The 21,593-nt window shown below is 41.6% G+C and overlaps 2 protein-coding genes and 1 pseudogene across 5 annotated transcripts in view; 1 reads left to right on the forward strand and 2 right to left on the reverse strand.

Moving 5' to 3' along the window:
* Positions 1–221: 221 nt before the first annotated feature.
* EIF4EBP3 (eukaryotic translation initiation factor 4E binding protein 3) lies at positions 222–2,237 on the reverse strand. Its single transcript, XM_045794513.2, has 3 exons — positions 2,025–2,237; positions 733–906; positions 222–567 (listed from the first exon to the last, which is right to left on the reverse strand). Exons 1-3 carry the CDS (start codon positions 2,125–2,127, stop codon positions 539–541), a joined length of 306 nt encoding a protein of 101 aa, XP_045650469.1. The 5' UTR covers positions 2,128–2,237; the 3' UTR covers positions 222–538.
* A 5,217-nt stretch (positions 2,238–7,454) lies between these two features.
* Positions 7,455–21,593, reverse strand: part of ANKHD1 (ankyrin repeat and KH domain containing 1) — a 118,175-nt gene continuing 104,036 nt past the window's right edge. For 2 of the 4 annotated variants that reach the window (XM_045794491.2, XM_087862210.1), the window contains 10 exons: positions 20,383–20,557; positions 18,735–19,191; positions 18,124–18,270; positions 15,907–16,056; positions 14,129–15,741; positions 10,828–11,004; positions 9,528–9,728; positions 8,818–8,993; positions 8,202–8,366; positions 7,455–7,934 (listed from right to left, as the gene is read on the reverse strand). In XM_045794491.2, coding sequence (XP_045650447.2) covers positions 7,875–7,934; positions 8,202–8,366; positions 8,818–8,993; positions 9,528–9,728; positions 10,828–11,004; positions 14,129–15,741; positions 15,907–16,056; positions 18,124–18,270; positions 18,735–19,191; positions 20,383–20,557 — 3,321 coding nt within the window. In that variant the 3' untranslated portion in view covers positions 7,455–7,874. Of the gene's footprint in view, positions 7,935–8,201; positions 8,367–8,817; positions 8,994–9,527; positions 9,780–10,827; positions 11,005–14,128; positions 15,742–15,906; positions 16,057–18,123; positions 18,271–18,734; positions 19,192–20,382; positions 20,558–21,593 lie in introns of all 4 variants that reach the window. The other 2 variants (XM_045794492.2, XM_045794490.2) reach the window with 1 other exon arrangement.
* On the forward strand, positions 21,246–21,360 carry LOC123790624 (U6 spliceosomal RNA; annotated as a pseudogene).

Genomic DNA, 21,593 nt, shown 5'->3' on the forward strand with positions numbered 1-21,593 from the left:
TGGAACAGCCCTTGGCAGGGGTCAGGCTATTGCTGTTTATGGTTTGGCCGCTCCTGTAGCCTGCCCCCATGGCCTGCCTAAGGCTCTAACTGCTGCTAGAGGTGGGCCCGATGACAGCTGGGAAGGGACCTGGGACCTCCGTTCCTAACCAGGTCTGCTGGGGCCCTCAGCTGTGTGGCTGAGACGGGAAGGTCAGTGTTGAGAACACCAGAGTCAAAGCATTTCTTTGAATTTTTACTAAGCAATCAGACAGTGACATACTCCATCCCTCAGTCCCAGCCTCAGCCCCTGATGATGGAGGACTGGGGGTTGGGAGGAGTACCTACAGACCGAAGGGAAAGTAGAGCTAAGGGCTTGGCACGTTGCCCACTCCTATCCCTGGTCTAGCTGCCTCAGAACTAAGGGAGGCCTGAAACCACAAGTCACTCCCTTCCAGATTACATGAGGCCACCCGATGTTTGGAATACACCAGGAAGAGGTGATGGCAGCAGCGGTATGAGGGATTCCTCTAATTCCACACAGGATCATCTGCACTGGGTTAGATGTCCATTTCAAATTGTGCGTCATCTGGAGAAAGAGAAGGCAGGAGGACTGGTTGCTGGGCTGAGGGTCTCCAAGCTCAGCAAGCTTAGCATCAGTGCAGAAACCCCTCTCAGCATTAAATCCCCACTCTACTTAACAGGGGCTCAATTTGGACTTAAAGCACTTAATTTTAGGCCCTGCTTTCCTTACCGGGTATCTCTTCCTCTGTCTCCTTCTGCTCCTTCAGCTCCTCCAGCTTGGAGGGTGGGGCTGTTGGAGGAGTTGTGACCCCGGGAATCTGAGGGAGGCAGCAGGGGGGCGTCCGAGCAATGGGTGAGTTCTTGCACTCCAGCAGGAACTTCCGGTCGTAGATGATCCTGGTGCCTGTCAAGGGGTAGGGACTAGTTACAGAGGCTGAAGCTTGGGTACAGAGCTGTATGGGGTATCACACCTTTTAGGGACTTTTAGGGACCTGGGACTCATGTTTCCCCATGTATTAAGGGCTGCTCCTCTGCAGCCCAGCTGGGATCTCAGCTGACTAGGCGTCAGAGCACCTAAAGACTTCCAGGTCGAACCAAGATGTGACTAAGTGCCATAAAGCAAGTGGGGCCTCCCAGCTGGTCCAGGAGGGGCTTTTGGTTTAGGGAAGTTTCAGGTCTCGGTTCTAGGAGGAACACAAAACTTGGAGAACTCAGGTACTTCAGACTGTTGTTGTCTGACTCTGCTGGCTCTGGGACTTCCCTACTTTGGTTGGGGGTGGGGGGCGTTAGCCCTTCAGGCAGTTGGCTAAGGAAGCCAAACAGCAGATGTAAAAAGGAGTTTCACCTCTGCTTGCCACCTAGATTTCAATACCCTACAGAGAGAAGCTGTGTTCCTCTGGACAGCTGCTTTCCGCGTGAAACACAGGGACAGGCTGTTCTTATCCTGACCTCTCCCAAGTCCTATCAGGCTCAGCCCCAGCCTACAGAAATTTGGCCCCAGTTCTGTCCTCAAAGGGCCCTACCCTGTTCTTGCCCCTCCCCTCTGCCTCCACGTGGCAGGAAACCCTGGGTCGGGAGCCCAGCAGCTGAAGATCCCAAGCAACCAGCCCAACCAAACAGCCGCCAGCCAGCCCAGCCGCAGATACCGAAAGCGTCCGGCCCCAACTGCCTGAGTCCTGCTCCAGCCGCTTTGTAAGATCGGGTGCTTTCTGCTCAGGCCACGCTCAGCTGGGGCTTCGGCTCCTAATCCCAGTCGCTCAAGTCGGGAGGGCCGGGTGAGCAAGGCACCCAGAACCCAGGCCACAGTCACCCGGAAGCTAGGCTTTAAGCGACGGTGCATTACTGAGATTTCAGGAAACTGCCTTCAGCTCCAAACATCCCCCACCCCCTGCAAAAGCTACAACCTGCAAAAGGGCCTGCGAACAGAATCCAAGGCCTGCACCTCCTCACTCCCGCCCCGCGCAGCAGGACGCACACGCTCGCCTGCCCAATGCCCGCGGACCCCCAGCCCGGCCCGCTGACCTCCCGGGGTAGTGGCGTATAGCGTGCCCCCCGGCGTGGTGCTGTAGCAGTCGGGCAGCCGGTCCCTGCCCCCGGGAATTGGGCAGCTCGTGGATGTGGACATAGCGAGCGGGACGAGCAGGAAGGCAATCGGCTGGTGCCGAGGACGCAGAGCGCAGCTAACTCTGAAGCGGACTCAGCGGACCACGTGCGGCCGCAGCAACAACACCAGGACGACGTCACGCCCGGGGCGGGCCACTAGCCGTCACTCAATCCGACGGTCCCGCCTTACTCGTGAGGGGGCAGGCCCGACTGGGCGAAGTGTAAAGGAGTCCCGAGCCCCGCACAGGCCTCCAGTTCCTCCTGGCTCAACATTGGCCAGCGTGACCATGAGTGCTGCAGCCACTCAGCTATTTACTATTTACTGTTTAAACCGGGCGCCGGGACCGGTGAGGTATGGCACACATTACTGCCATGTGTTAATTCACCCATTTCTCCCAACAGTTTTGGACAGTAAAGTACCATTAATAGCCACATTTTAGAGGTGAGGAAAGGAAAGCCCAGAGAGGTTAAGTCACTGGTTCAAAGTCATATCTTGTAGGAGGGGGAGCTGAGATTCAGACCTGAGTGTATCTGATTCGAAAGCCTGTGCCTTTCAGCACAGCTGGGGACTGCCTCCCATTAATCAATTACAGTCCAGCGTAAAAAGTGGCCCGATGGCCTGGAGCACAGCTGGAAGGGGAAGGTCAGGGAGGGAGGGTGGCCTTTTTGGAAGAAGGACTGAATAAAGGATGAACTGATGATGTTGGGGGATAGGAGAGGCCTGCTCTTTGATCTTGCTGCCACAGCTAACGAACCTCCGGAAACTAAGGAAGGGCAGGGGTTGTTGAGGAGGGCTTCCTCTTTAGTCCCCTGGAAAGGAAGATCAGACAGCCTGGACTTCGGGGATTTTTTGATGTAGGCACTGTAATATGAAAGGAGGCAGGAGAGGGGTGGTGGAAGAGAAAGTATTAAGCCTAGTACCTACATATACTAAAAATGTTGATCAAGTTGTCTTCCGATTTCCTCAAATTTGGTATTACCACCCAGCCCCCAATTAAGTACAGACCACTGGACTTCATGTATTTAACGGTATTAATGTTACTTCAGTTCTGACTTCATCAGATTTTCCCTTGACTCTGATTTCTCCACTGATTTAAAAAAAAAATTGTTTTAATAACTCAGTGCTTCTCAAACTTTAATGTGCACATAAATCACCTGGAGATCTTATAAATGAGGATTTTGATACAGTAAGTTTAGGGTGGGACCTGAGATGCTAAATTTTTAGTATGATGCAGTCTCTTAGGTCTGCAGGTCCTCAGAGTAACACTTCAGGTAGCAAGGATATTTATATTTTATTGTTCCAAAATGTTTTTGAGCCTCTTACAAAGTGGTGTGTATGCCTAGAAGAAGGGTCTTTCTTTACAGTGCTGGAGAGTAAGGCTTGGGAGCAGACTGTGGGGAGCCGTCTATCACAACTCAGTTTTTGAGATAAGTCTGGTTGGGGGAGTGAGGAATAGGATGGAGGACGGTGAGACTGAAGGTGAAGATTCTGGCCTAGTGAAATGGGGTGGACCAAAGGGCAGTGGCTATGAGGATGGAGAGAAGTGGTCAGGATCCCCATACACAGAGAGGGAAAAAGAAGGTGATGGATTAAGAGTGGGGTGAGAGAGAGGGAGCTAAGCTAGGATAATTTCCAGTCTTCTGACCTGAAAGTCTTGGTAATAGTAGTACCCCCTAATATACCAGGAAAAACAAGAGAAGTGTATCTTTTATTGGGGAATGTATAATATGTGTGGAATGCTGAGATGGAATGGCACAGTAAACAGCTAGATACAAGGGTCTGAAGCTCAGGGGGAGAAATCTGGTCTGTGATTCAGACCTGGGTGCAGTGAAATCCAAGAGTGTGGGATGAGATCACCTGGACAGAAGATAGAGCCTAATCAGAAGAGGCCTGAGCACATTAACATTTATTTAAGAGGTAGTGGAAGAAGAGGGTTCACCAAAAGAGACTAAAAAGTTTTCAAGAAGGATCACTGTGGAAGTGAGGTCTCCCTTCTGTTAATCTACTACAAAATGGCAGCAGCAGGCACTACTACTATAATACTACTGCTTAGACGCTTACTGTCCTTGCAGTGTTGTGTGCTCTAAGCGGTGGGGAACTAGAGATAGGTGGTTGGCCTTAGAGAGAAAGCCAGATACATCATGCATGCAATCTGGATGAAGGACCGAGAGTTTAAATCAGAGGCTCAACACTGATTACCCATTAGAATATGGGAGCTTAAAACAGACAAGCACGCAGAAAAGAAAAGACCTATGCCCAGGCTCCAACCCCAGTGATCTGATTAAGCGTTTAAGGGAATATCAGGTCTCTGCTACCAGACAAACTACTTTGGACTTATACCAGTAGCTTAAAGATAAAACAGGAGGTGAAAGTAATCAAAACAGGTTGGCAGTCTGGTGGTGAGCTTCACGACCCTGTTTTCCAAATTAGGTCTTAGAGCCCAGCCTTCGGCTCTTTATTGGAAGTGGTCTTAATACACATAAGTTCTGGATACTTAAAACCATCTTTCTCTCACTCATTTGCTACAGAATAAAGTAAAGGTGAAGAATCTGTCTGATGGCAAATGGTGACAAATCTTTAAGGATGAATAGAAAATACAGCGTTATCAGAGCCCCTCACCCCAGCACAGGGTCCGCTGGGAAGATGTCACAACCAGCAACACTTCTCGGTAGAAGAGATCTAGGCTAGAGAACAAGATGTTCAGAAGCTGTTTTCCTACAGGCTTATTTGCCACTTCCTGGGTTTACAATGCAGTCCAAAGGTCTTGAACAGTGGGACAGAACCAAGTATACTAACTACTCCTTTTTGTTTGGCTTGAAACTGTAATACGACTAGCCTTTCCCCTTCTACAAGCCGCCTCAAACGGAGGCTGGTCCCCTCATGGGCTAACTTCGAGGATGGGAGGAGGATCTGGCCAGAACCTACAAGAAGAGATGAAAATTGTAGTTCCAAGTCCTGAGACTTCTTACCTCTGGTTAGGAGAGGCCACCATTGGCTGTCCACCTCTCTTCTTCGGTCTGGTTAGCTGAGGTGATGGGATTTCCCCTTTGAGAGCAGGGACTGAAGGAAGCAGACTGGCCTATAAAAGGGCAAGTCAGCACACTGTAGCCACAATAGGTTTAAAGGGTCTTAAAACATCAATAATTTTATTGGTGGTGGAATTTTATTACACTACTACTTGGAATAAGTGGGGTCCAGAAACCTCGATGATATAGTTTTATTCCTTGAAAGAACAGTTATTCTCATGGGGTTTGATCTATGCCTCAACAGGATGTTTCTTAATGATTTGAGGTCTCACTATGAATGTGCAAGGTTTTCTTCTGCCTCTATTAAAATCTCAAATCAGTACTGTCCCACACAACAGCAGGCTTCTGATTCCATGTGAGACCCAATGGTAGGGGCTCTCAAAGTTCAGTAATGTAAACATTCTATTGGCTTCCAGTATTCCCATCCCGTATATTCTCATTCACAAGAAAAAGGAGAAAATCTGTGTTAGCACTAGGAGACTTTTTTGAGTTCATTTACGTTCAATTTTATTTTCAGATGAGGAAAGTGAAGCAAGCCCAGAAATGAAAAATGACTTGCCTAAGGACATAGAGCTTCAAGCGACAGAAACAAAAACAGAATTTAGGCTTGTCTTATTCCACTGTTCCCATGCTGCCTCCCCCCAGATCCCTCGTATATTTTTAAAGTAATTAAGTTCTTACCTGAGCTAGGTTTAATCCAAGGTTCAGGTTGGTAAAAGAGCAGTAAAGTAATGCCAGGAAGAGGCAAGACAGAGGAAGAAGAGATTATAGCAGGCAAAATGCGTTGGGGAGGAGGGATCCAAACAGAAAGAAAAGAAGGCCGTGCTGATAAGAGGGCAAGGAGGAGGGCATCCTGAATAACTACCACCGACCGCACAGCTCCTGTTTTTTCCTAATTCTCCTAGGGGTTTCTCCTCATTGTCCCCTCTTCTCATGGAGTCTAGTTCCTGACCTCAGATACAATCTCTCACTCTGTTATTCTCACGGTGCAGAAGATAGGGTTTAAGGGCTCTCCCAGATAATTCAAATGTATTGTAGACTGTTAAGACAGGAAAAACATTTTTGTCCCACTGAATAATTTACTTAATATTATCTCTCACTAGTGTATGTTTCATCAAGAGTAGTTTCATTCACTTCACTAATATTAGGTGATTTTTGTTGTTAGTGGTAAACAGAAACAGCAAGATATATAGGTGATCCAAGGGGTCTCTTGAGAATACTTGATGTGGTTATCAAGCACTAAAAAAGCAGTCACTTCAACACCTGTGATACTTTCCAAATCCATTCAAAATAGAAAACAAGAAGTGAGGTTAAAGCAGCTCTCATACGTAAGATGATAGGGAAGACAAAAGAACCAGGCATGTCTAACACAGAACTTGGTGTGTCTCATTTAGTGGTGGCTTTAGGAGCCAGGCAGAGAAGAGGAAGAACTCCTGGTGGTATGAAAGTTGAAAAGTGCTGCTTGTATGGCTCTGCCACTAGTTACTATTTTGTTGTACATTCTTCTTTGCCTTGATATGTGTTTTGACTTCTCCATCGGCCTGAAGTATTTTTTTGTTTTCTTTTCTAGAGTGCCTATACATAAAACCAGGAAATTCCACTATATTAAAACATGAAAAAGTTGATGACTGTTCTTTTCAGAGGGTTGTTTTTCCTTCTCTATTGCATCAGATTCTTGGCATAGCCTATAGTTTGGCCAAGGCAATCCATTCTAGTGTTCCTGTGTTTAGCTTGTTAAACATATTGGCTCTTCATACTTGGGGCTGTGGAGCCAAGCCCAGAATTAGTCACATATTTATAAAGATTACTCCGCTGATTCAATAATACCACAGTATTACAGGAGGCACTCCCACCCAATCCTATGTCCCAACCCAAATAAAACGTAAAACACTATAACCAAGTAAGTTTTTAGATAAAAGTCAGGAAGCACAAAAGAACCTGAAGTTGAGGATTTGGGTGTCCCTAGGTTTGTTCAGTGTCATCTGATTGCAATCCTACGGTCCTTTTTGACATTCATGATCCATAAGGAGTTAACCCCGGCAAAGGCCTATCTGCTAAAGTCACATAAGACACATTGCAGGGGCTTGAAAATTTCCCACTTACAAAATGAGATGGCAGAGAACAAGAAAATAAGGAATGCTTAACGCAGAATAGGCAGATAACTAGTCTTCAAAACGCTTTCTCAAGGCAGTCTAAAAATTATCTCTAAAGTGTAAAATGTGGATGCCTGTTATAAATACAGTATTAACAACTTGGTTCAATAGGATTGTGGATTGGGTAATACCTGCATGACCACTGAAAGGATCACACCCCACTTCTAAACACTGTTCATCTTTTTATTGAATATTCTGGTAAATATTTCACATTAATACAGGCTACATTAAGTAGAGCCACTATATGACAAGAAATTTACTCAACTTTTTCCTTTTAAGTATGTAAACAATTGTACATGTATTTACCACCCTAAAAGGTTGAAACATGTAATCATCTAATTCTCTTCTGCATACAAGTAGCATTCAGTATGTTTAGCCAAAAGCACTAAGTTCAAAATGGCTAAACTAACCAGAGAACATAATCAGGTGGATAGGAAATCACTTTGTTCTTATACAATGGGCAATCAAATTTCCATTGCTAACGCCTCAGAGAAAATTTCTTAGTTAGGCACATTAAAAAAAAAAAATCCCCAGGGTTCTTCCAAGCTCATAGGTTTCTCAACAAGGCTAAAGAATAAGACCTTCTAACTTAGTTGACATATTTGAGATGCATGTTTCCAATATGAGGAGCCCACGTGCCAGGCCAAATCTGAAAAGGGGGAGGAAAAATTGGAATTTCTAATTAGGAATCTTTAGACATTTACAAAATGAATATATAAATGCAATGGCAATTCACTGTTTCTGCCTAGGAAGAGTGTACATACATGAGATGAAATGTTTAGTAGCATCATATTGATACTGAAAAACTTAATTCAGATGAAGGTGGTCAGATGTCATGACTTGGTATTCAGAATTTGCATTACCCAAAGAATTAAAAGAATGACATGACAAAGTAAGAGCACTAAGTCTATTTTACCTGCTGGGCATCAGTGCATTCAGTAGAATTTTGAATAACTTTTATCATAGGGTTCCAAGCAGGATCTGGGTTGTGAAGTCCATTAAACAGAGGTCCTCCTGGAACATCAGCAAGCTGAGGATGAGAGGGTATTATGGTGCCTCCATACATGGAAATTGGCAGACCCTATGAAAGAAAGCAGAAAGAAAAGTTTAATCCTGAAGTGAAATGATGATTCTATAATACCAGCTTAGATCTCCCTAATTTCCCTTCATCCACAGAACTCCCGAGGAGCCTTTAAAAATATAGCATCATACAGTGTTGAAAAACCAGAAGTGGTTTACCTGCATTAGCAATATTTTTCAACAAGTAGAAAAAAACCCCGACTAAATCCAGTATCAAATCATCAGGAAATTTCCCAACTTTGATGAACACATATAATACCCTCAACTTTTCCATATTTTAGTTTCACCAATAAGCTTGTGCTAAGAAGAAAAGGGAAACTCTACTAAAAGACCTGGGCAAGTCATGAAAACAAACTTGTTACACCAAAATGGAGAATTACTTCAATATAAACTACTCCTTAACATTGGCTGGCAAAGTGTTAAACAAGTTACAATGATGTTTGTTGACTCACTTTAGAAAAATCCAGAAAACTGCTTGCCATAGGTTGATGAAAAATATTAGAGGGGGCTACCATTCCAGAATCATCTCTCTCCATTGGTTGATGCTGGGAGAATGTGCTTGGGTCTGATAATTGTTGATGCATTGGATGGTTCCCTATCACAGACTGTGACCAACCTGATAAGCCTTCTGGAAAGAAGAATTGAGGACAGGGTTTGATATTTATTTGGGTAAAATGACAAAATATTACTACTTGAACTTTTTTCATACTAAATTTTATCAAACTCATTCCTCTGAAAAGCTCAGTGCGTGTTCATGACAATCTTTGCAAACCGAAAACAGTTCCTGTAAAACTGAGTGAAGTCCTTTGAATACCCCAAATACTCTACCTAGTCATTCAAAACACCAAGTGCTCTCTGAAAGAACATAAATGATTATCCCATGCTACACTGGAAAGCTTAAAAGGGAAAGGAAGTACACTTTGAATCTTTTACTTCTAATCTATATTTACTTTTATTATATGTATTATATATATTATTATGTAAAAACCAAACTAATATTCCAAACTCTGAGACTGGATTGAATTCTTCAAAGGTACAAACACCCCTACTTATTGTTAAGTGTAGGAACGAAGCCATTTTGTTTTAAGGAACTAAGTTTTAATGGCAAAATCCCACAACTTACTGGAGATATCCCTCCAGAAAGAGGACAAGGTAACTATACCTGACATAGCGTTGACGCCAAATGACCAGATTCCACTGTGTCCAACAGGAGCGACAAAACTGGTCCCTACAGGGGCTTGTGCGACAGACCCTCCTTGCCGAATCCGGGCTAGCCTCTCTGTTCCAATGGGGGGAGGTATCTTTCGATCCTGACTGGCGCTGCCTCCTTTTGGTTGGCCCAATGTTGGTGGGGCAGAGGTGGCTGAAAGAGGTGAAGATGATCCCGAAGAAACAGATGGAATAGGAGAGTCACCTGGTGGCAAAATATTTCTCTATTGTTTTATTACATTAAAAACTAATTATAAGAATATGAGAAACCTTGTTGGAAAGATCTATTCCACAACACAGGTCTGTAAAGAAAAATTTCACTTAAAAAGATCATTCAAATGAAAACATGTAAGTTCTATGAATATTATCTTACACTACTTCCGCACGTAGGAAGTATAAACAAATAGTCTAAAAATTGTTTTACAGATTGCTGAACAAAGCTAGAGAGGATGAAGGCCATATTAATTTTTATTCTAGTTCTAAATAATCTTCTCAAAACATAACCTGTCAAATTTTAAATTAACTGAAGTCTGAATGTTTGTACAATAACTAGCATATTGTTTGGAAAAGAGCTGGTGGCCCTCTATATTTAGCTGTTCTCTTTTTTCCTCTTTCTATAGCCCCTTTTTTCCATAAGGAAGAAAGGTTAAACGTCAGCAAATATCTTGGATTCAATTCATGGCTTTGTTTCTTAACAGGACTCTCAGGTAATGTTGGTAGTTTTCTTTGCCATAAGGGCCGATGGTCATTTTAAAAAATCAAATCCTGTTCAAGTACTGTGAGAACTTCATCTGTTCTAAATATTGAAAAAACGAAGAACAAAGGCATGTGTTCACTTATAAACGACAATAATATGGTCTCTTAAAATGTAAAAATAAACCAAGAATCATACCAAATTGACTGGATATATAAATCTACTTCTTTTCAGACTTAAGAAATTATTTTGCAATACTACCCTCAAAGGGTCCTTTTATAAAACTATGTGTAGTACCTCTTTTCTTGCTCCAACTCCCAGCGTAAACATTTCTGGCTTGGAAGGACAGCTTGACCCTTCTCAAGTCTTCTATCCTACAAATGACTGACCATTTTTGACAGGACTGCAATACAAACCTTTGGTATCTGCAAACCATCATACCATTTACTTCAGTTTACTCAACTTTCGTTTACTAGAGTTACTATGTCATATTCCCTGAAACAAATGGTTTAATAGCTTATTCAAGACTCTTTGGGAAGAATTCCTCCAGGATTCCTACATGAGTTTGAGGCGCTTGTCCAAGGATGGGGGGAAAAATGTTGTCTGTTGAAGCTAGGAGTCCCAACAGGAGCTGGCCCTTGCAGGAAAACCCGTGTTCCTGGTATGCCGGAAAAACTCGTCAGAGGAGCAGAAGAGGAAGATGGGGAGCTGCCTGATGGGTCAATGGATGGTAAGCCTGAAAGAAAACAGGTCCAAGATATCCAATTAGCCAAGGCTTTAAAACCGGAAGTCCAAAGTTTACTTAATTCCTTTTTAAAAAAGGAGAAAGCACGCAGTTTATTTTTGTAGATCACAGCAAAAATAATCCACTTATATGGCACTGTATTATGGCCCAAACCCACTTTATTCTTGCAGTCCAGAAGAATCATCACCAAACAGCACTAGATATAGAAGAGCGAGCCCAATGTTTAAGAATGGCAATCACCTGGAATAACGTTCTGGATAAATCTCAAAGCTGTCATTGGAGGGGACATGAAATGTGAGCATGTTGTGGCTAAGTGGTACCCATCAATAATTTCTGTTTTTCTGTCTGTGGAAAATCTCAAAGTACAGATGGTCATCAACATAAATAAATATAGTCATTTCCTATGGAAGATGAATAACACGATCTACCAATGTTTCCTTCCTAATGAGGAAAAGCAGACTATTACAGATAATTTCAGTATTCCATCTGATAAAAAAAAATTAACAGTTGCATATGAAAGTTTCTATCTAGTTTGTGTAAATCTGAATTTAGCAGTCTTCTCAAATGCCACTGCTTTCTCTGGAGAATGTATTAGAGAAAGGGAACAAGTGTCTGGAAAAGGATTATAGGTGCTCATTTCAGGAAAAAATAGTTAATCTCAACATAAAAAGAACTGCTCAAAACTTCTCTCAAGGGGCGCCTGGGTGGCTCAGCTGTTAAGCGTCTGCCTTCGGCTCGGGTCACGATCCCAGGGTCCTGGGATCGAGCCCCACATCCGGGCTCCCTGCTCAGTGGGAAGTCTGGTTCTCTCTCTCCTACTCCCTCTGCTTGTGTTCCCTCTCTCGCTCTTTCTGTTCAATAAATAAATAAAATCTTAAAAAACAACAACAACACTTCTCTCAAGCAGGTCTTCATCCATTTAAAGTATGTAATTCAAAGGCTTTTAGCATATTCACAGAGTTGTACAACCATCACCGCAATCAATTTTAGAACATTTTTGTCTTCCCCAAAAGAAATTCTGTACGCATTACCTGTAACTCCCCATCCTCCAAATAACCAATAATATACTTTCTGTCTCTATAGATTGGTCTATTCTGGAAACTCCATATAAATGGATTACATAGTCTGTGATCTTTTTTGACAGTGGATCTTTCACTTGGCATCATGTTTCCACGGTTCGGCCATGCTGTAGTGTGCATCAGTACTTCTTTCCTCTTTACTGTTGAGTAGTAATCCCATTATATCAACACACCACATTTTGTTTTTGCACTGATCAGCTGAGGGACAGTGGGTTGTCTTCACTTTTGGGTTGTTATGGTGCCATGAACATCTGTGTACCAGTTTTTTGTGTAACTTCCACCTAAGAGTGGAATTACTGGGTCATATGGTAACTACATGTAACTTTTTGAAGAACTGTCAAAAACTTTTTCTCAAGTTGCTATATCACTTCGAATTTCCACTGGCAGCATTTGAGGTTTCCAATTTCTCCACATCTTTCTCTATTGTCTTCAGTATTACTATTTCTTACCTGTGAACCAGGAGAATTGAACTATATCCATGAAAGAAGAGGATCAACAAAAGAAACCAGACAGGCAGTTAAGATAAAAGGCCAAGCTTACCAATCCTGGACCCCAGAGGAAAGGTCGAGGATGAATGCTTGCTTTCTAAAAAATGCTTATTTTTTATTAGCAGTAAATAATTTTGAAGCTATAGATCTGAGTACCTAAGGTCCCCAAACCTTGTTTTCTACCAAACCAGATGGATGATTTCCCTTTTTTTTTCTTTTTTCTAGAAATTCATAATCCGTACATCTTCTGGGATGCAGTATGTGATGTTCAAAGAGCTTAAAGAGCTCAAACACTGGAATGGGAGAGACCTGAAGTCGAACTGGCTAAGGCACTGGGAATTCACACGTTAGTGCCAGTCAAGTCAAAGATTAATACTTTCTACACGATTGCCTGAGCACTGGTAATGTCTTCTTTCACCCTGTGGCCTTTGAAAACCTCCATCATAGCTTCCCCAAAATGAAAACTTAAAATAGATACTGATTTATAGAAAAAGAAATAGAAAAATGGAAGAAAAAAAATCCTAGAGAATATTCTGGACCACAGATAATCTTATATAGACTTATACATCTACTTGAAAGATGATATAATAGCTATGTTTTCCTGAAAAGCCAAGTAAATAAAAACATATCTGAAATGAAAGCTAAGGCTACACCATATCCATAAACTCCCAAATTTTCAACACCACGGGATCAGTTTATAATCAGCAAAAAGGAAGGATGGGCCGCAAAAGACAGTTTTCCAATGGAAGGAAAATGCTAAGTGGACAGAGAGCTGCTTACCCCCACACCATGTCAGCTGCAATTTCTAATTTATTTTTCAGAATAGTGCAGAATAGACTGAAATTTGGCTGCTAGATTCTGGAAAACAGACTCTGGTTTTCTAAGTATCTTCAAGCCAACATTAGACTCCTGTCTATCTATATCTTCCTTATAATGCCGTGGCAGCTAATGTGTAATTTCAAGAAACCAAAGTGCTGAATCTAAATTGGTCTTTCTACAGTAAGAGCCAACAAATGACTAGATCTCTTCAGTCAGCTCCATCTAATGTCAATAATAAAGAAGACTATTAAACACCACTTAACATTCCGTATGAGGACCCAAGACTGAGAACACAGAATAACGTAGATTAGGGACTGGTACCTCCACACCGTTGTAACACAAATTTTTTAAATCTGAGAAATGCAAACACTATGATTTTAAAAAAAAGTCTCTAAATTTGGAATCCTTGAAGCATCCTCTGAGTCCCTTTTTAGTAGTATCATCGTACCAGCTCTTAGAAAATGGACTGACGCAAGGTATAACCTCCTTGCCATGAGGGACAGAAACATCATAAAGACAATATAAAGCAGCTCACTGTATGTGAGTGATTTACCTACCGGTAGATTTCTGCCCGCTCCATCTTAATGGGTCTTTGGTATTCATGAAACACTCTCGTTTCGTTAAGATCATGCACTACTATGTACAAAAGAACTGCTTTATTATCTCGGGGGAGTCAATTATGCTGGCAGAGCCGCATACTGAGTTACAGTAAGAGTTATCATAACTTACCAACTGGACTAGTAGAAACTCGCTGGGAAGGCGGTCTGAAGCCCGGTGCCTTGGAGTTGTCTGGGTGCACGTTTTCCAAGTGTCCAAGTACAGAGTTACCCAGGAACGCTGACTGAACAGTGAAAGAGGCATCTGCAGCAACTCGTGAGGACAGTGGACCATCTCCCCAACCCTGGTTAGCTGGCACCTGACTGCTATCGAAAAGACTACTGAAGTGATTGAAAAGTGTGGCTGGGCCGAATGTAGGTGGCAAAGATTTATTTGCTGGGTTAATGTGCATCTGAGAACCATTCATAATGTTCATGGCTGAAGAAAGCTGCACTGCAGCGGGTGGGCCTTGAGGTGGTGTTAAAGGAACTGGATTTGTAACAAAAATAGACTGGGGATCCTGGTGTATAGTTGCATTTGGTACCACTGAGTAAAAAGAACCTCTGGGCTGCATTCGATGAGAAACTCGAGGTGCTGGTACAGCTAACTGAGGTAAATTACTGGTGTCCTGATTATCAGCAGCAACCAATCTGGGTGATGCCAAAGTCAATGGAGCAGGTTCTGAGTTAGACGCAAAAGGCATTGACATAGGACTTAAATCTGAGACACCGGCGGGCTGCGCCTCCTCCTGCGTGTTACCGAAGGGAGGAGCAGGACTACTGGATGGGTGAGTTTCTGGAGCTCCTGGGGTGTTGCTGGCAGAGCTACTGCAACTATTTGCAGCTGAAGATGGGGTGCACAGGTTTGCCAGGGCCTGATCCTGTGTGGACACTTTCTCTTTGGGGGGTGGCATGGCAGAGAAAGACTCCATCTTTTGTGAAGAAAGCTGTCCTTGAGGAGTACTTGCGGGCAGAAATGTGGTGGGAACTTGCCCGCTAGTGATAGGTGCAGAGGAAACAGAAGGCAGGGAACTACAAGTGCTCGTCACGGAAGAAATCACTGTTGCTGGAGGGCTCGTCTTAGGCACACAGGCAAACAACTGCTTTCTGACTGACGAAGGAGTCCGGGTATTAGTCACACACAGCTGCTGACTGGCAGCAACCACGGAAGAGACAGTGATAGGACAACTGGCAGTAGCTAGTCCAGCAGACTCTGAGGGCAAGACAGTCCCGTTCTGGTTAGGTAGACGGCCTGCACTGTTATGCTTTGGAGAGCTATTTGTGTTGCCAGGATTCACAGGTCTCACTGGGAATGGTCCCCAAGTGTTAGGAGAGGGTGAAAAGGTTCCTCCAAACTGGGCCATGGGTAAGCGAGGATGCCGGATCTGTTGCATAGTTTGAGCAGCCAGCAGGGCAAAATGAGGGTGGGGGTAAGCCAAGGGTAGAGAAACTGGGAAAGAAGAACGTACATTTGCTGGAACGTTCTTGTTAAGTTTATTGGTTGGCTGGAACGTAGATAATGTTGTCGCCTGTGAAGTTACAAGAGTTGGAGCACCCAAAGGAAACGCGTTTTTACTGGAAGCTGCTGTGGTGCCTACTCCCGATGAGAAGTTTGCATGGATGGATTTGGTGCTGGCAGGTGTTCTGATATGATTTTTAGGAATCAAGTCTTCCAGTTCCTTAGCAGGATCTTGAATAAGTGCATTGATAAGCTGAACTGCGTATCTTGTTGATTCTGTACCACCCCTGGCGAGAAACAAAGAAAACACAAAAACAAGATCAAAGACATAAAAAACAAGTCATCTTAACCATAAAATAAAACTCTTGATTGTACCATAACCTAACAAAAGTTTGCTTCTAAAAACATTTCATTTCCACACAGAATGAGTAATATACATTTTTCACACTTACCTTATTGTGATCATTCTCTCGCCATTCTTGTCTTTTTGTTTATCCACATCAATATGCGCGCCTGTAACATCTTGTATTGCAGTGATGTTGCACCCTCCTCTTCCCATTATCCTGGAAACCACGGAAGCTGGAACAGACAATTTCTTTGACCTAGAAAATGAAGACTACACATGAGCTTATGAAAGCAAATGTCTTTGTTTAAAAAGACGTCTCAGTGAGTATGTTCATGGACACCTAATATTTCTCAAACCTTAAAGGGGAAAGTATTAAAAGATTTTTTTAAAAAGATATTATTTATTTATTTGACAGAGAGCAAGCGAGCATGAGCACGGGTGAGGGACAGAGCGAGAGGGAGAAGCCGGCTCCCCGCTGAGCGGAAAGCCCGACGTGGGGCTCGATCCCAGGACCTCGGGTTCATGACCTGAGCCGAAGGCAGACGCTTAACCGACTGAGCCAGCCAGTCAACCCTAAAAGGTTTTGTTTTAGAAACTGACCTCTTCTCATATTGAATTTAATTTAGTGAAAGTAAAAATTCCTTTGTCACTTTAAATAAAATTATATTTTAAATATCTCGTGATCTAAGCATTTAAATTGCCTGAAACATCACACATCAACTAAACTGTAACAACCATATGCACAGACTCTTCCTAAATTTAAATAATGCATAAAGACTGTTAAACTTCATACTGAATAACAGAGACTAGTTTATATCAATAATTTATACTTAGCAATAAAAAAAAACAAAGCCTCAGATTTCAACCACGTAAAAAGCAAGTCACAAGTAGAACCCGGGACCTCCACTTATATGTGAGCTAAGCAGAGCTGGAGAGAAGACCAGAGGCTGATCTTGGGATCTGATAAGATGGCCTGGTTGCCCCTAAGGACTATCAAAGAAACCCGGTGTTTGCTGGCAGAAGCAGTTCTTAAGCATGAAAGCAGAACCAGATGAGAGCAACACCCATTATTTTCAAGTTCTCAGTGCTGGGCCCCAGGATTCCCCTTTCTAGGGAGGGACCTTCAAAAACCTGAATTCTTACGTCCAGAAGAATATCAATGAGGGCACTTAAGGTACTTTTCATGATCAAAATTTATCACACCTTAATGCTGGAGGGATATATTCAGATATTTTGAAAGCTAAAGCATAGACTAGGCTATATGCCATGAGTAATACTTAAATCGATCTGATCATCGAGTGTACATCATTTCTCCTATTCGGCCAAGACTTCTTTTTGTTTGCATTTAAAGGACACAATCTTTAGCAACAGTACCGAACAAAAGCCCAGACATCTTGGTCCTTTGGTGATTTAACGCACATTAGCAGATCTGTCTTGTCCTGCTTCCCTGTTGGAAAGCATGAACAGAGGCAAAAAGTACCATCTGTACAAAACATTTGAAAGCAGTGGCCTGTCTGCTTTTTTCATTTCCCCCCTCATGGTTTAAGTATAAAGCATAGCGATTGAAGGTACTTTTCTTTCCTCTTTCTTTTTTGAGGGTGAGGGTAGTTTTATTTTAATTTTATGGGCTCCTTTCCCCCTTGTTATGGTGATAGCAACTGCATTGGTTAATAGCAGCTAACCGGTTCTTCAGAATATGCTCTCCAGCAAAGCCTAACTTTATTTAAACACTGTATATGGACAAACCTGATTGTTTTTACCAAAATGTGACCATTAAACAAACATCACAGCCCTCACTAGTAACACTGTGACTTTGCCGTCAAGTATAGAATCATCACTTTATTTATTTTTTTTGAAGATTTTATTTACTTATTTGACAGAGAGAGAGAGCGAGCGAGCGAGCACAAGTAGGCAGGGCAGCAGGCAGAGGGAGAGGGAGAAGCAGGCTCCCTCATGAGGGACTCAATCTCAGGACCCCGGGATCACGACCTAAGCCAAAGGCAGACACTTAACTGACTGAGCCACCCAGGCGCTCCTAGAACCTTCCCTTTAAAATAGGCTTGTGACCATTTTGTATGGTTTGTCTGGAATTGTCTGTAAATACTTTCTGTTATTGAAAAGCCAACATTTGCTGTGTCATATAAAATATGCCGCAAAATTTACGCCTTGCTTCTCATTTTACTTCAGCCGACTCTGGATTGAGTATGGCACAGATAATAACCACATTTAAGTCACTCATTAATTAACTGGGTAAACTACCTCATCAGACAAGAACCTGTGCATGGTTTACGACAGTTAAAAAGATAAGACTAATTCTACTTGCCTTCGTACAACTTCTTTCCACCCTTCTTCTCTTTTCTGTCCCCTTTTGGGGCTAGTTAGATTCAGCTTTATGTTTGGAGAACTTAACGGCAATGGCACTGACTTATAGCTTGTTGATAAGGAATTAGTATTCGTTTCACCTTCAAGTCTGAGAAGAAAGAATTATCAAGTCCAATAAAACAAATTTTAACATAGAAACTCAAGAGACCATTTATAGACAAAGTTATGCTGTAATATTTGAATTAAAATTAGGCACATGGGTTCAGAAAAGCAGAAAAACGGCGCAAAGAATTCATCATCATCTACTTCAGTATGAAAACGGAATCAGAAGAAGTTGGACTATAATCAATAAAAATGACACAGTGATAATAAAATCAATGTATGCTAGTGTGTTCAACTTCAAAACTGAATCATAAAAATTTCTAATAATCTCACCTCATAACTTGCACACGATTAGGACATTAGTGAATTTCAGTTTTGAACACAGAAGACAGATAATGTGGTAGACCTAAATTGTTCAATACACTTTGTGCTAAAAAATGTATGCAAATTCTTGTGCCGGTCATGAAAAAGGAAAGGTGGATGTAGAGTTAACAAATCAGAAAAATTTACCGTGTTTGAGTTTTGGAAGTAGCAGTACTTGTCTTTTCTTCTTGGGAATGCAGTAGCAGTGAGGGGTATCTCCTATCACTAGAGGAATTCACATCCACAGTGAAATTTAACTCTTGGCTTTTACCACCACTGCTACTCTCACTGTTGCAGTCTGTGCTGTCCAAGTTATCCGAGTCACTGTTCCCACCTGTACCACCACCTCTGGGTTCTCCGTTTATTTTATTTTTATCAGCTTTTTGCTGTGCTAAGGATATATGTTGTTCTGGTAATATTAAATGTGCAGTGGGAGGGGTCTCCTTTGTTTTGTTCTTCTTATTCTTCCTGTTGGTGCTAGGGGTTGTCACCACGTTGGCTCTTTTTTTCCCAAACACATTTGTGAATGTTGCAGATGTGGCAGAGATGCCAATCGTGGTGGTGGTCGTTGCACTAGGTGGTTCTATGGGAACTTCTTGCTCCACTGAAATTATCAAAAGGACAACAATCACACTGACAGCCACAGATCTCAAAGCAAACGATGACAAGATATACATAATAATTAAAAATAATTCAGTCCTCTAAGTCATCTTTTCCTTTCACCAATACTCACGAGTAAATAAAGAAATCTTCACTGTTAGAACAAATGTACTATATCCTATTTTGATGTCTAACTTGGTATAAAAACATTCACACCATAACATTCTTAAGATCTGAGGTGCTAGTCTCATGAACTAACCAAAAATCACAATATAGTTTAAATTTAGGGGAATTTTCGTAGTTTGGCTACTGTTGATAATGCTGATATAAACTTTGGGGTGCATGTTCCCCTCTGAATTAGTAGCTAGAGAGTATTATGCTAAGCAAAATAAGTCAGTTGGAGAACACTCCTACGTGGAATTTAAGAAACAAAACAAATGAGCAAAGGGGAAAAAAGAGAGAGAGAGAGACAAACCAAAAAACACTCTTAACCAAAGAGAAAAAAAATGAGGGTTGCTGGAGGGGAGGTGGGCGGGGGGGATGGGTGAAATGGGTGATGGGGGTTAAGGAGGGCACTTGTGATGAGCACTGGGTGATGTATGGAAGTGCTGAGTCACTAAATTATACACCTGAAACTAATATTATACTATGTTAATGAACTGGAATTTAAATAAAAATTTTTAAAAATTATAAATTCAGGGAAATTTTCAGATAGTATTTTAGAATTAGCATTCAAATAGAGAACAATTACTTGTCTACTACAAGCACTGCTAGAATGTACAAAAAACAACTCTAAGAATAATGAACCCCAGATCTTTGTAGCTTTGAGCAAAACCTTAGCTCAAAATTTATTGAGGAATTGGACCTCTCCCCAGTTTCCAAATGGAAGAGGAAAGAGTAGGGCAGAACCTGAAGAGAAGCTGGCGAATCTCTTTACTGTATCACATGTAGGACATACATAATGTTTTACAGGGTAACTTAAATTACAACTAAACTTCAAATTACATGCTTGCCTCTCCCTTTCTGTTTCTCTGTATCACTTTACAATGTGAAATATTCAGAAATATTTACTATAAAAGCCTACTGTCAATTGCAGATTAAAGTATGAAATATCTAACTAGAATGAGAATAAAAAGTACTCAAAATGAAGTCGATAAACACAATTTTATCACTAATTGGGAGAGTCATTTCTTACCATCTTCATCATTCTCCTCTTCATCTTCATCCTCTGGTAGTTCTGAATTCTCCTTAGGTTTGTTTTCCTCATCTTCTTCCTGCTTCCTTTTCTGCTCCTCTTTTTTCTTTTTTCTCTTTTCTTTTCTTTTCTCTCTTTTAGCTGCAAGAGCCTGCTTTCTGCTTTCCTCTCTTGACTGCAAATTAAGTAGGTATATCATTTCACCAATAATGCAATCACTTAAAATAAAGAATGAATATTTTTGTGATAGATGTGGCTTCCCATGGATATCAGTCTCAAAACATCTTTATAAAAGCACAAAAAAAAAAAAGATAAACTGGACATCATCAAAACTAAGTTTTTGTACTTCAACAGAACCATCAACAAAGTAAAAAGACAACGCATAAAATGGGAAACAATTTTTTGCAAATCATTCATTTGGTAAGGGATTTATATCAAGAATATATAAAGAAGTCTCATGACTCAATAATAAAAAGAAAAATAACTCAATTAAAAAATATGCAAAGGACCTGAACAGGCATTTCCTCAAAGACCACATATGAAGAGCCAAAACACATGAAGACAGATGCTGAATAACTACTAGACATCAGGGAAAAGCAAATAAAAAAATCACAACAAGATAACCACTCCATACCCACTAGATGGCTTTAATCAAAAAGACAGATAATAGCAAATGTGGAAAAATTAAAACCTTTACACACTGCTGGTAGGAACGTAAAATGGTACAGCTGCTTTGGAAAACAATCTGACAGTTCCTCAAATGGTTAAACAAAGAATTACCATATGATCTAGCAACTCCCTTCCTAGATATATATACACACCCAGGAGAAATGAAAACATGTTCATACAAAAACTTGGACTCTGTGCTTGCTTTGGCAGCACATATACTAAAAAACCTCTAACAATACAGGGAAGATTAATTAGCATGGCACCTGCACAAAGGATAACATGCAAATTCATAAGGCATTCCATATTTAAAAAAAAAAAGAAAAAGAAAAAGAAAAACTTGCATACCTATGAAGTACAAATAACCTGAATGCCCACCAACTAATGAATGGATAAATAAATGTGTGTGTGCATAATGGGATATTATTTAGCAATAAAAAGAAATTAAGTATTGATACATGTGACAACATGGTTGAACCTTGAAAACATTATGCAGTGAAAGAAGCCAGTCACGGAGAGACAAATATTATATGATTTCATTTATA

This window comes from Ursus americanus, chromosome 5 (assembly GCF_024610735.1).
Source record: "Ursus americanus isolate L20-20 chromosome 5, mUrsAme1.1.p, whole genome shotgun sequence".
Lineage (NCBI taxonomy): Eukaryota > Metazoa > Chordata > Mammalia > Carnivora > Ursidae > Ursus > Ursus americanus.